A 15,000-nucleotide genomic window follows, 5' to 3' on the forward strand; every position below is an offset into this window, starting at 1 on the left:
TTACGGACAGCCAGCTGAAGATGACGGGGGATGATTCTTGTCTTCTTGTTGTCACGAGCAGCGTTGCCCGCCAACTCGAGGATCTCGGCGCTCAAATACTCGAGAACTGCAGCCAAGTACACTGGAGCACCGGCGCCAACACGCTCAGCGTAATTGCCTTTGCGGAGAAGACGATGGATACGACCAACTGGGAATTGGAGCCCTGCTCGGGATGAGCGGCTCTTGGACTTGGTGCCCTTTGCTTTTCCTTTACCGCGACCAGACATGATTGAATGTAAAACTTACGACAATAAGCCTCCGAGAGAATGAAACAGAAGAGATAGGCATTACGTTTTATTTGCCACTAGTTGAATATAGAGGATCGAAATGCACCAATAAGAACTTTTCATTTGACAAGGGATAACAAAGACTCAAAGTGGTATAAACAAACCACATGCAAAATAATATGACCCCTAAGGTCTGACCAATTAGGAATCGAGAATTTGGATCCTTATGGTAATTGATTCTTTCAAAATTGTATTATAAATACAAAATGCATCATCTAGTCTTTATTCCAATCCATTCTAGTCTACAGACATGGCACCCAAAGTTGCAGGAAAGAAAGGCGAGAAGAAAGCCGGTAAGGCAAAGGCCGCGGCTGATGGAAAGAAGAAGAGAAGGGGAAAGAGAAAGGAAAGCTATGCTATCTACATCTACAAGGTGTTGAAGCAAGTTCACCCTGACACTGGTATCTCCAGCAAAGCCATGGGCATCATGAACTCGTTCGTCAACGACATCTTCGAGCGCATCGCCACCGAAGCTTCCCGCCTTGCCCACTACAACAAGAAATCAACCATCAGCTCCCGCGAGATCCAGACCGCCATCAGGCTGCTTCTGCCCGGTGAACTGGCCAAACACGCCGTGAGTGAAGGAACCAAGGCTGTGACCAAGTACACCAGCAGCAAGTAAACTCACTTAGTGGGTTTCCCGCCAAAACAAACGGCTCCTTTAGGAGCCACCAAATATTATAAAAATCAATGACCAACAGCATAGTCTTTTGTGCCTCATTTCACTAACTCTTTCTCGCAATGCGCATTATTTCAAGACTGTCTTAGGAAGTTCTAAGCTTCCCCAAACTAACGGCAATGACTAATGTGATTGCAAAAACGTGAATGCCTACTGTGCGTTCAGAGTCTATGTTATATATTCTTTGATGTTCGACTCAACGTGAACGTACGTTCTTATATTAAAATAGAAACATTAATTCAAAAGGCAAATCTTTGTGGGGAAATAAGTGTTTAACGTAAGGCGACTCGGTCACGCACGAGGCTCGAAAGATCCCGTGTTTGTCGTTCTTCGTTTACGATTGTTTAATGAAGTTTTTGTTTGAATGGGATGGAGAATGAATGACGTGGCCAGCGGGATTACACGCGCGGGTAGTTTGTTTCGTGCGCGAACGCAACTTGTAATTTCGCGTCAAAGTAATCAGCCCTCACTAACTCAGGAAGGGAATAAACAAATTAATAAAGGGACAATAACTGTAGCCAAGCGGCGATCGTGTCTAGGCTCTTCAAGTCCACAGGCTGCTCCTCTCTCGTACATGTCGTACATACTGCGCTATTTTCCGCTTTCGCTGGAGACGGATTTGAAAAAAAGATCAATTCTCTTTATCCGGGAGTACACAGGATTTAAGTTAGCCTGCGAGTAGTGTCATCACTTTTACAATATGTTGATAACAAAAAAAAAAAACGTGAAGAATAAGCATTTGCTTCATGGCAAGCACGCTGCCGTTTAATAGAAGAAGGAACAAATGTGACGTAATGTTCTGTTGCTTTCATGGAATTCCTTTCAAAAAATTTCCAACAGTCAGCTCTCCCATGCCGAGAGTGCTAGCTAGTTTTAAACCTGCGATCAGGGGTTCTTTTGCTAACGGCAAAACACCTGATCGCAGCTTAGCCAGTTTGAGGACAGGAATTTGTATTTTATCGGGAGTGATGGGCTCCTGATTTCATGTATAATTTTGGTTACGCGTAATTGATAATGACCAGTATGAAGAACAGAGATGAAGATGAGCTGTAAACGTCTTTTGTTGAAGTCTCTTCTTGTTTTGGAGAGTGGCCAAATAGAATTGGTGGCCGAAACAAAATTTATAAAAAATTGTTTTTGTGCTGTTTTTTCCTCAAAGTACGATGTAGAGTCGATTTTCAGAACCAGGAGCCATAATTGGAGACTATGGTTCCTGTCAGAACTCAAGATATCCCTCCATCCTCCCTCCCTCCCTCCCCACTACCTCCGGCTATTTCCCAGTGATCTTTGCGAGCGTAGTTCGTCTCCGCCATTTTGGCACGTGTGCAAGAAAAATAGTGGAAAATTGAGTTTATCGTGGTTTGAAAGGTTTGTTCTTTGTTTCAAAACGGCTTGAACCAGTGATATTACTTAATCTGGGTCATAAGCTAACTTTCTTCACTTTTTTGCTTGTCGGAACCAGGAGATGGAATGTAGAGACGTGTTTGTTGACAACTTGTGAGGACCGTCCCTGGACGAAGGTAATTAGCGGATGACTGGATTGTCTGACTGACTGACTGGGTGATTGATTCTCCAACTGATTGTAATGACTGATTGATTGATGGACTGACTGACTGATTGACTGAGATACTGACTGACTGACAGCTGGACTGACTGAATGACTGATCAAATGCTTAAGTCCAAATTTTGAATCCTTCGTTATCGTACTGATTAACTGATTGATTGGGAGAAAGAGGGCTTGATGAACCTGTTGACAGATGGACAACTTAACAAACGGACTAACAGACAACCATGTTAGTCAGAAAGAAAGACTGAAAGACAGACAGACAGGCAGAACAATTTAGACAAACAGCCTGATTGGCAAGCTAAGTTAGATACTTGATTTTAAGTTCAGTTTTATATAGAGCCTCCATTTATTCATGTGATCTTGGTACAGTGCAGGAAATCGTAAACAATTCAGTAGCTTGCAAATGAGTTACATTTCTCTCCAACCCTCCTAGTGTGGCAAAGCTCTTGGCCCTTGCAACTCCTACTAAGCACATTGCAACTTCTACTTCTACAAAAGTTGTGAATACACCAGTTGCAAAATATGAGAAAAACAGAAAAACTTTTGCAAAAGGAAAGAGGAAATATATTGGGTGGCTTTTGTTCCAGTTTCTTTAAATGCTAAAGGAAATGCTCTGTTTCATTAAATCCAGGTCTTTTTTGTTGAGCTTCAATATATAAAGGTTGGAAACAGTTTTGCATTCCTTTTGTGAAATTGTGCCTTCTCAGAAATTTTGATATTTAGACCTACATAGCAAAAATCTCTGCATAGTAGAAAAGAGGATTTAAAATGAAGCATTAAGTAAAGGAAAGAAATTTCTGTAAAGTAATAAGCTGAGTCACAGTATCCTTAAGAGTGTTACTGATCATGAAAAAGTTAAAACACAGTAAGTAACTCTGAACTGACCAAATGTGACAAGGTTATAATCATTATGGGAATAAATTTTTCTTAGCAATGGTTCAAAATATTAAAACAATAGAGTTTATGTTTGTGGGCATAAATATGTTTTGGGCCCAACTCAGACTCATTTTAGCCTGAGCTACTAGGCGAGAGTTAAAATGAGTTCTGAGAACGGCTCAAAACATATTTATGCCCAAGAACATAAACTCTATTACTATTATTATCACTTTGGAAGGCATTGAGAAAATCTAAACTGAAAAAATGACAACAAAACAGTTTGAACAATCACGCAAGCATTTACAAGTTGAATGGCTTTTACTTTCCCTCAATGAAAATATATAATACATCAAGCGTTGCTGGCTAGTAATTACAAAATCTTGCCATTTGAGTTTTGAAAAATTGTAGAAGACATGAAAGGAAAGTTCGAAAAAGCTTATTTGTACAATTGCTAAACTGACAGTTTGGCTTATAATATTGTCATAATTGGTTGAACTGAGTGCATTTGGCTTGAAGCCACAAAACTCACAGCAACTTCACCATTGGCCATGGAGCTACTACACAGGGTATTTACATCAAAGGCTTCTCTTGAAAGAAACAGACGACTAAGAATGTTGCAGAGGTGTAGCGGCTCTCATAAGCTTGTAATTCTCTTCATTGTCAGAAGCTGTTATTGTTTTAGGACTAGGGGCATTGTTTCTGTTGTTTGCTCTATTGTTCTTTCAAAGGATAGCAAGCCATTCATGTGAGACTTTATGAGAACTGCTACATTTCCCAAATGTTGCCAGCTTACATCGTACCATTGTTTGATTCTCACTTTTCATTGGTTTATTTCAGCAGGCTAAAATACATTTTAGCCTGCCAAATTCTCCATTTTAGCCCACAAAATGCATCACAATGCCCAACAAAGTGATAATAATATTAAGTAATTTCTTTGATGTATGAGAATGAAATAACCACAATCAGTGAAAGGTAGATTAAACTTAAACAACAATAAAAGGTAATCTTGTAAGGCAATTCCGCTGAATTGCATTGCCCATCCTTGCTGTGCATAATTTTCATGTCATAAGCATAATCATTGAGAGATTTCCTTCAAGCTAAGCTCGACAAATGTTAGTTTTCCCCTCAATGTGCACGGTGACCCCCACTTTTTAATGCAGAAATTTAAGTGACAAACAGCTGACTACTGTATATTGCAATTTAAAGAAAAGTATAAAATTCTGGCTTGAAATAATTTGAATACTTTACAGAACATTCCTTTAGTAAATGCTGGTTATGTATGCATGGACAGAATTCTTTAATTCCATGCTTAATAATCTTAATTCTTATGAAGACATGATTGGTCATCGCAGTTATGCACACAATTTAAACAGCTGTGAAACTAAAGCCTGAAAAAAAAAATCACGCTGGAACAGGATTTGAACCCATGGCCTCCGCGATACTGGAGCAATGCTTTATTGCAGGGATCATGGGTTTGAATCCCGTTCAAGCCTGAATTTTTTTATCAGGCTTTAATTTTGCAGCTGTTTAAGTTGTGTGTATAACTGCTATGATCAATCATGTACTCATATCTTTCTCTGCAGTTCAAATATTTGATCTTTCACATATTCACTTGAATCTTAATTCCTGTTCAGTTGAAAGAGCTTACAATGTAAGATTAATGAAAGAAATGAGATTTTTCAGAAATTATAGTTCCACTTCCTGATTAGGGTTCCTGAGCAAAACCTTGAGGGTCGAAAAGTTGTAAACCGGCCATCCATATGGTGCAAAAAAGAGCACAGTGACCTCTGTCTTTTTGAATAATAATAATGTTCAACATTTTTATAGCACTACTTTCCATGAAATGGTCAAGTGCGCTTTACATCATAAAAATTAAAACTAATCCTAAAGATATAAATTTCAGTGGTTGCTAAAAAATTTAAAATGTGTTACAAAAATAATAACTTGAGTGCCAGGTATTATTTTTTACTGCATTTTTGCAATATTCATAACATTAACTAGGCCAAGTTTTAGAGACTTTTTAACTTTGTCTCATTCTGTTTTGATGGAATTACCTGCAAAACTGAGCATCCAAAACAAGTTTTTCAAATGGTGCTGCTGTGAGCTTAGCAAAGTCAGAAGAAAAATGCAATTTATGAGTGTGCAATAAATTGCTCTGTTTAGAATGTTAAAACAACCCCAACATTCAAACTGTCAATTAATTGACCAGACAGTGAAGCAGTTTTTTTCTCCAAATGTTTTGGCCTACATGATGGAATTACAGTACATGTAAATATGGCGGCATGAGTAGTCAGAAAAAAAAAACATACTTTAGCAAGCCAAAGTGTATAAACGCTTGGTATGCATTTTGCGGGGCAAGTTTTGTGCATGTTTATATAAGGACATGGGAAGAAAAAGTACTTGAAGCACAGGAGAGCAATCATTCCTTGAAAGTTTACTGTCAATAACATTATATGATTCTGTTTATTGTGTGCTTAGTACATGTAGCTGGTAATTAGGTATCTTATATTTCTTTTTACTTAATCCTGATTTTCATTTTCAGATCAGATGACATCAGTGACCAAGTGGATCAAAGCTTCAAGCTATTATCTTAAGAAGGGCTGCATGTTTTATTTTGCAATCCAGCTTTTAGGTGAACCAGGTAAAGAAAGCTCTTGAATAAGCCAAGTTCAACATTGATAAATTACACTCAGTCATGCAATCTACTCTACCATGGTTGATTTACACAATGAGTAAGAGAGCTCTCAAAGAACACACTTTTTTTAACAAATACTGTTTTGAATTAATTAGTCAAATAATTGTTAAAATATTACTTAGCCCTGTTCAAAAGTCCTACTCGACCAACAGACTATTTAACTAACTGACTGATCAATCACCTGATTGATTGACTGACTGTTTGACACTCTGATGGACGGTCTAATGGACTGACTGATTGACAGACTGACAGACTGACAGACTGACAGACGATGGAAGAACAGATGGACAGACTGACTAACCAACCAGTTGACTGACTGACTGAGTGATTGATTGACTGATTGACTTAGAAATGGACTGACTAGTCAATTGCCCGATTGATTGACTGAGATATGGATTATCTAATTGACTGACTGACTGACTGACTGACTGACTGACTGACTGACTGACTGACTGATGGACAGAAGAACAGATGGACAGACTGACTGTTGGACTGACAGATGGATGGAAGAGCGGAAGGAGGGACTGACTCACCAACCAACTGACTGACTGATTGATTGACTTAAAATGGACTGACTGGTCAATTGCCTGATTGATTGACTGACTGATAGATTGTCTAATTTACTGGCTGGCTAACTGATTGTCAGACAGTCTGACTGACTGGCTGACTAATGGACTGACAGACTGACTGACTGGTGAATGGTCTAATTGACTGACTGCCTGACTAACTGACTGTCAGGCAGATGAACTGACTAAATGATTGACTGACTGGGACTGACAGACTGACTGCCCAACTGACTGACTAACAGACAGACAGACTGATCAACTGACTGACTGCCTGACTGACTGACTGTCTGACTGACCCACTAATGGACCAACTGATTGAATGACTGACTGACTGACTGACAGACCACCAGCTTCTCAATTGTCTGATTATTTGATTGATTGACTGCCTGACTGCCTGACTGCCAGACTGGCTGGTTATTTCTTTGGTTGATTGATTGACTGAATGACTGGATTGTCTGACTGATTGATTGATTGACTGACTGACTGACTGACTGACTGATCGACTGATATACTGACTTACAGATGGATGGACAGATGAACTGACTGAGTGGCTGATCAAATGCTGAAGACCAAATTTTGTACCGTTTTTTATCATACTGACTGACTAATTGGTTAGCAGAAAGAGGGATGGAAGAACCTGCTGACAGATGGACAACTTAACAAATGGACTAACAGACAATCAATCATGTCTTCAGACAACCATGTTAGTCAGAAGGACAGCCTGAAAGACAGGCAGACAGAACAATTTAGACAAACACTGAAACAGCCTGATTGGCAAACTAAGTTACATACTTGATTTTAAGTTCAATTTTATAGAGAGCCTCTGTTTATTGATGTGATCTTGGTACAATACATTGCATGATTGTCTAAGATATCAAACACAGTCGAACCTCTCTAAGCGACCACTTTGTGAAAAGAGACCATCTCAAGTCTGATATAAAAGTATCAGAATTGTCCTTGTGCAGCCAAATTACTAAACTTTCATAGGCAGTCCATTGGTTTTGCAAAATCCATAAGAGGTCACCTTTCGGGTGGTTCGACTGTATTTCATTTTACTGTAAACCTTTATGGGTACGTTTTTCAAAACATTTTCATTTCTTCACCGCTGTTTGGTCAGGCTTCGTTAAATTTGTCAACAGACACTTGTTCAGTCAAAAGGAACCAAGTCATTAAATCTCATTTCTTAAAGACATGACTGATTTAGCTTGTGTTACTAAAAGAACGTTATGTCACGCAAGACAAGAAGCACGTGTCTTGGAGATCAAAACCTCAGCTAAAGCAAACTTCTTTCAGTTACAATTTTTCCAAGCAACTGCAAAGAAAAACAGTTCTTTCAAATTTTTTTTCCAGCAGATTGAGAATTTTTTTGAAACCGTTGAGAAAACGATTTTAAGAGCAACTGATTGCAGAGCCAGTTTGGAAATTATGGAACTAGAATAACACGCAGAAATTTGGCCGTTAAATTGCATGCTGTCGCTAGAGTTGATTTATTTTGGTTGTATATTTGACATGCTTTTGGAACCTTTTCGCTTTTTCTTGACAGCAAATATAAGCACAACCAGAATATATCCATTTCGTATCCGGTTTCTAATTTTCCTCGGGTTTACTGGCGAGCCCCACAATGGAATTTTAGTCTAGGGTTTTGAAAAACTAGAACGTACTCTGAGCTAGTCCCAAGAGTGATGGACACATTATTTCTCCTTACAATATCAATACATTTCCAAGCAGTTGACGGGAATAAAGAAAATTAATAGCTCAGGATATTGTCTTGATACACCCCAAAATTATCAAAACTAGAATCAAAACACATTAGGTGATTAGTAAGGAGAATTAAGTTGTCCAGCTTGGGACTAATACCGATATGTTTACAGTAAACATGAGGTCTCAATAAAACTAAGCGGGCCGATTCCAGCGTGGTTTTAGTAAACGGTTTGTTTCTGTCACAATTTGCACCACAGATATGTTCAAAATTTAACTGGAAAACAACCTGGTACTAAGAATCGTCACGCAAGTGGACGCGACATCTCGTCACGCTTGTCCCTTTGCGCGACGACCCTTACGTGAGGGTTTGCATGCTCGGTAATAAAATATATTTTGTGCGTTTTGTAATGCTGAAAAGACGTATCTGTGGCATACTGTGACTTAAACGAGCTGTTTACTAAAACTAAGACTGTTAATCGTACAGCAAAGTTTTCTTGAGACTTCTCCAGAACTTGGCTTATTTTAGAGAGTTTATCTGGTTGAGCGAATGTGGCTGAAGTCAAGTGGAGACAAAACAGACTTCAAGGTGGAGAGAACTAATTCATGAGAAACTTTGAATTTTCGACGAAGAAAAGTTTCCTGCTTGATTTCAAACGACAACAAATCCTCCTTGAAACGGCGGCAAGCTTTCGTATCTTGGAATTCACGTCTGCTGAGCTTGAATTCCAAGATACGAAAGCTTCTCGCCGTTTCAAGGAGGATTTGTTGTCGTTTGAAATCAAGCAGAAAACTTTTCTTCGTCGAAAATTCAAAGTTTCTTATGAATCAGCTCTCTCCACCTTAAAGTCTGTTTTGTCTCCACTTGACTTCAGCCACATTCGTTCCACTGTTGACTGGTTCACTCAAATAGTTGGATTGCAAAATAAAACAACACAGGAGGAAAGATAACAATGTTTTATTGAAATAAAAATTCTCTCTTGTCCATTACTTTTAATGAAAAAAATAAAACAAAAAATAATAATCTAGCCAATCATGTCCCTGCCTTATGGGTTGTTTCCACTCTGCTTCTCCAAGTCAGTGTTGTTTCTTTAGTCCTCATTTAATATTCCAACTTAAAAATCCTGGTCTGTTTTATCTGATCCCTTCATCCAAGCCGGGGACAGTTGAACACTTGGGAGAGCTGACCGTAAGCTCTCAAGTGGGGTGGACAGCGTAAAGGAAAGTGAGAGTTTGCTCCCCATGCCTCCGGGGTCTCAGTCTTAATTTGTCACAATGCCACACGCGAGTAATTTTGGAATTAATAAGTTAAAAAAATTTATATGCCAAATTCGTAAATTGATTCAAGATGCTTATCCGCGAGTCAATGTATCGAAAAATAATAATTTGTCAATAAGCTCGCCCTCCCGGAATATTTTGGATGGAAACCCATTTAAGTTGGAAATGTCCTTAACCTGGACAAGAAAAACCAAAGAGCTAAAGGATGGCGCTCAATTTCAGTGCATCACCGTTGAAATCAAAGAAAGACTTGAACACAGAATCCGCCAGTCTGACCTCCGACCAAACCTCCGACCGACCGTCATTCCACAAACTTCACCAAAGAGCACAAGTCGCTAAAAGTCTCTCATCTGTGAAGCTACCGATGTCAGGTCTCTCTCTTTAATTTGGATGAAAGAAATTGGCCGATTTAGGGACCGTTCATTTTTTATAAGGTAGGGGGGGCTGGTGGGATTTGGGGGGGGGGCCCATGCGAAAAAAAATGGCTTTCGAGGGGGGGCCATCCCAAAAAAATAAGGGAAAAAGGGGGGGTCACGTGAAATATTTTAGTAAAACTTTAAAATGGCATGATGTTTGAATATCAAAAAAATTGCTATAGAATAAACATAGAAGGCAGGATACAAATTTATTATAAACTTTCCATTTGCTGAGAAATGCCAGGACATTGACACAAAATGACAACAGGGTAAGTGCTGACAGCAGTGAAACGGATGAAAGTGACAATGATGAGTATGACAGTGATGCCATTGACTCTAGGGGAGAAGATGACTCAAGTGATGTCATTCTTGCATTCATCAATTCAGATGAGGAAGATACCAATGAGAGGCCAAATGCCACACGCTCAGGGCGAGCCATAACTAGGAGATCCGAAATTGACTTCTCTTTCTTTTGATTTGTTTTTTAAACAACAGCTCTCTGTAGTATAGGGATTGTAAATATTGTCTTCATAGTGAGCACAATAACGTGAAGTAGGGGGATAATAGAGAAATATTAAAAAAGTTGAAATCTAAATATTGTTTGTTCAATTTTTTTTTTTGGGGGGGGGTCATCCCAAAAAATGACCGCTATAAGGGGGGGCCATGTGAAAAAATTGGTAAGCTGAGGAGGGGTCATGCGATTTTTAAATGGTGCTTCCCAAATCCCACCAGCCCCCCCTCCCTCATAAAAAATGAACGGTCCCTTAAATATATAACGAGAAAAGGTTAATTTTTGTTTTCAAAATTAAAATATTGCAAAAGGTTTTAGTTAATTATGCTTATTCAGCTTGTTTGTTTTTTGTCCTATTTCATATCACGTGACGTTACTCTGGAGAGTTGTTTATTCAAATGCAAATCAAATTCCCGTGCGAATGAATGAATAATTAGGAAGACAATTCTCCAGACAACATCCGTGATCTGAAATGAGCAATTAACATACGAAGCTGAGCGGGGCTTGTTGTTATTTGAAAACTAAAACAAGCTAGAGGTTTAGTCCGAATCGCTGCTAAGAGTATCAAAAATTTGGGAGTCGGTATGTGCTAAAGTTAAGTTGGGTTTAAATTAAAGTTATTCGCGCCAAGACTTAAAACTAGAAAATTATTGACTAATAAATTTGATTGCGACAGCTGAGTTTTGACTTGAAATGGTTTTAAAGAAGAAATTTACAAAATTTTTGTTTGTTAATCAAAAATTGCCATTACAAGAAATTGAAGCGTCGTTCGCATCCGTGACTACTCACGCAATGTTTCTCGTCACTATGTAGAGAAGCATTGCGTGACAATCCGAGGAACTCTGAATTTTAGTGGATTTTAGTGGAAAAAGAGAAAACCCATGAAAAAAATGAGCCTACCTAGAAAAGTATCACCCTCTCAAAATATTTACAATTGTGAATTTTTAGTGTCGTCAAAAAAATAAATTTCAGTGTGAATAAAGAAATGCTATATTGATTTAATTTATATCTATATAAATTGTTTTGAATTCCTGTTTGATTATTTAGGTTGGTTAGAAAGTGAATTAACTAAAGTGCTTAAAATAATGATCAAGGAAAGATGCTTTAGAATTACTCTTACCAACAGACCAATTAACTGTTCAATGGAATGTTGCCCATTTACTTACATTGTAACAGTTAACCAGCCTACTAATGAAGAATGATTCTTCAAACACCTATTATATATTTAGCTTCTAAGAAATAGCCAATTGGCAATTAAGAATGACTATTTAACACTCCAGAAAGTTGAGGAAGACTAGGCACAAGCTGTCAGCACAGGGATTTCTTGGATTGTTTTGGTAACTAGCATGAGCTATGATTGGTTGACAGTTACCAAGACAACCATTACCCAATCACAGCTCATGTTGGTTACAAGGCAATTCCAGAGACCTAAGTGCCAAAAGCTGGTGCTTAGCCTCCCTTAAATTTGTGGAGTGTCAAACTAATGAAAGAACTTTTTGGAAAAATTATAAAATTATGTTAAAAGTTAAATGAAAATTATAACAGAGAATGAAAATAATTTAGTTGTTTGAAATTCCTTTAAAGGGAAATTGAAAATTTATGAAAATGCTTAGTAAAAATTGGTTTTCAAAAAGATGTGCTTTGTTTATAATCAGGCCGATAGAATATAATTTTAGTATTTTAAAGTTTAAGTTTATTTTATGAAAACCTAGAAAAGAGAGAAAACCTGACCCAGAAGCAACCCAATCAGAGAGACCCCCAGTGACTCAGCTCAATTTAATGTCATTTGTGAAAATCCAATCAGGTCAGACTAATGAAATTCAGTGATCTCCTCTGTCTATGCTTTCTCTAGAGATGCACCTTCCTTGAGCCCCACAATTCAGCACTCCTGTTTTACGTCCTCAGTTGTGGAACATTTCCTGATACATTGACTGCAAACAAGCATCTTGCTGGGCCAAAATGTATGGTGTGGTATTGTGACAAATTAAGTGAAACCCTAAAGACATGAAAAGCAAACTCTCACCTTCCTTCACACTGTCCACCCCACTTGAGAGCAAACAGCCAACTCTTCCAAGTGTCCAACTGTCCCCAGCTTGAATTACAGGATCAGATAAAGTTTCCCAGGATTTCTCAGTTCGAATATTTCAGAGGACATCAGAAACACACACCTTCTCAGAGGCAGAGCTTCCACAACCCAGCAGGGACGTGATTGGCTAGATTTGAATATGACCAATCTTTGGTCTTGATGTGTGTGCCACCTTCTGCCCTGGAATTAAATAAGAACCTAACAACTTAATTAGTAGATACATGTAAGCTCATTAGCATTATAACTAAGCTACCGGTACTAAAGAAAAAAAATGGCTGTTTCTTGGTGATACATGTCCAGAAAAAAAGAAACAAGATTGAAACCTTAAGCTAGTCTTAAGTGTGTGTCTAGGGTGCCAAGCAAAAAATGCCTTCAAGCTTTAAAAAGAAAACAGTAGAAAAAAATCCCTATAATTTGTAGAGGAAATTAAGCACAAAAAAGTTAAAAGGAGACCTAAAGGAGGTAAATTTGTTGGAGTTGCAACAATACGACTATTATAGCACCTAGCTAGACACTGCAACTTTTGTTGTACTCAAAAATAAGTATTAACTTTATGCTTGTATAATATCAGTTTGGGCTAATGAGCTTGCAGATCTACTTCTGTGCAAAGTGAACTAATCTAAACAAAGGAAGCATTTATTTTAAAATAATTACCAGATGAGTATAACTATGGTGTTACAAAATAGGAAAATTTGATAACAATGTAAAGACGAAGCTGATAAATGTTGTGGTAGCCTCAGTAAATAGTTATCATTTTGCACCCCACTTCAAGTCATCAAGACAACTGAACATGGAATGCAAAATGACATGTTTTGATCTGTTTTGTTTTTTGCTCTATACTGATTTGTTTCTTTCTGATTAATTTTTGTCAGCTTTTCTAAACAATTTTAAAATTCTTGAGACTTTGTCTAGGAGAAACTGTACTTCACACATCTAAGTAAAGGGTGAAACAAAAAAAAAACACTGCTCAAGGGAATCTTATGGTGGAACGTTCAACCCTAACTCAAATGGAACAAACAAGTGCAAGAGTAATATTTACCATTCAATGGATTCAAATCAGCCACATGGAATGGGTTTCATGATTAACTGGTTCATTAAATGGAGTCAGATCTTTGCTGCAGCATGCAGTTCTCTCAATAATATGCATCCAAAATGTAAAATTGGTCATGAATGAGATGGTGGCTGGTCAATGTAAAGTGCGCTATCGTCTGTCCCATGATGTATTCCCATAGGATGCAGATGGCAGTGTTTGACAACTTCCTGCTAGCCCTCATTGCCAGGTGAAGATTATGAAGACCAGCAGTAAGCAATCAAAACATTGCAATCTACATCCTACGGGACTACACCATGAAACAAACAATTTCCCAAATAATTTATTTCATATTAAAATAATTTCTAAAGCATACCGGAGTGAAAACTACATACAGTAACAGAGATCTCCAAGTCCAATCAATGACCTAGTTAATCACATGCAGTAGTATACAGCTAGGGTGGTTTGCTCAAAAAAAGGCACTTGTTTGAACAATGGTGGCACACACATCTACATATAATAATAACATTATCTGACTCAATGCTAATCCTTACATTGGTATGCAGCTTGTGCAGTTTCTGTAGTTCGTAAAGTTTTGTTCATCATGGTACAGGGCGGTAGTCAGTAGTAGTCTGCAGTATCAATGACAGTCTCTTCATTTTACAATGAAGTGCTAGAGTCATGCAGGTGTAGTTTTTAGGTTTGTTGAGGTCCTGATAATTAAGTCGGTTGTCACATGTACGTAGTTGTCAGTGTAAGATGTTGTGTAGTCTCAGTCCATCTATAATGTTCGTCAAGTAAATGTGTTTGTTCTGTTTGGAGTTAATAAAAGTTTGTTGGCTGGTTCGTTGAGGTTGAGAACATGTCATCATTTTTTTGTGAATAAGTCATCTTCAAGAAGTAAGTAATTGTTGGCTTCAGAATGTCAGTGTCAGTCTATCTATTGTTAGTCAATTTTTGTGTCAACTGGTTCTATTTGAGGTTAAAGTTGGTGGGTTGGTTTGTTGAAGTCACAAATACATTTAAGTCAAACGTAAGGTGTAAGTAGTTGTCGGTGTCAGATGCTGTGTAGTTTCACTCCATCTGTTGTTAGTCAAGTTTGCGTTGGTTCTGTCTAAAGCTGAAAGGTTTGTTAGTTGGGTTGTTGAGGTCATAAAAAAGTCATCTGTAAGGTACATGTATAAGTACTTGTCACTGTCAGATACTGTATAGTTTCACTCCATCTACAGTATAGTTTAAGTCAAGTTTGCATTGGTTCTGTTTGAAGTTACA

At 38.0% G+C, this 15,000-nt stretch overlaps 2 protein-coding genes and 2 pseudogenes across 5 annotated transcripts in view; 2 read left to right on the top strand and 2 right to left on the bottom strand.

Moving 5' to 3' along the window:
- Positions 1 to 294, bottom strand: part of LOC145468910 (histone H2A pseudogene) — a 658-nt pseudogene extending 364 nt beyond the window's left edge.
- A 241-nt stretch (positions 295 to 535) lies between these two features.
- On the top strand, positions 536 to 1,037 carry LOC145468911 (histone H2B.1 pseudogene; annotated as a pseudogene).
- A 134-nt stretch (positions 1,038 to 1,171) lies between these two features.
- LOC145468901 (uncharacterized) lies at positions 1,172 to 10,091 on the top strand. 3 transcript variants are annotated; one of them, XR_014042248.1, is made up of 5 exons: positions 1,172 to 2,373; positions 2,468 to 2,525; positions 5,996 to 6,089; positions 7,329 to 7,916; positions 8,121 to 10,091. XR_014042248.1 is itself a non-coding variant. In XM_081452613.1 (4 exons), the coding sequence occupies exons 1-4, from the start codon at positions 2,042 to 2,044 to the stop codon at positions 7,367 to 7,369; spliced, it is 525 nt and encodes a 174-aa protein (XP_081308739.1). In that variant the 5' UTR covers positions 1,172 to 2,041; the 3' UTR covers positions 7,370 to 10,091. The 3 variants fall into 3 exon arrangements, 2 of the variants coding, with proteins under 2 accessions (XP_081308739.1, XP_081308740.1); XM_081452613.1 differs by having other exon boundaries at positions 7,329 to 10,091; XM_081452614.1 differs by having other exon boundaries at positions 2,471 to 2,525; positions 7,329 to 10,091.
- Positions 10,092 to 13,532: 3,441 nt separating this feature from the next.
- Positions 13,533 to 15,000, bottom strand: part of LOC145468916 (uncharacterized) — an 11,460-nt gene continuing 9,992 nt past the window's right edge. For both annotated transcript variants that reach the window (XM_081452626.1, XM_081452625.1), the window contains one exon: positions 13,533 to 15,000. This exon is cut by the window's right edge and continues 876 nt beyond it. The gene's annotated coding sequence lies outside the window, so the exon portion shown is untranslated.

This window comes from Orbicella franksi, chromosome 14 (assembly GCF_964199315.1).
Source record: "Orbicella franksi chromosome 14, jaOrbFran1.1, whole genome shotgun sequence".
NCBI classification, from domain to species: Eukaryota; Metazoa; Cnidaria; class Anthozoa; order Scleractinia; family Merulinidae; genus Orbicella; species Orbicella franksi.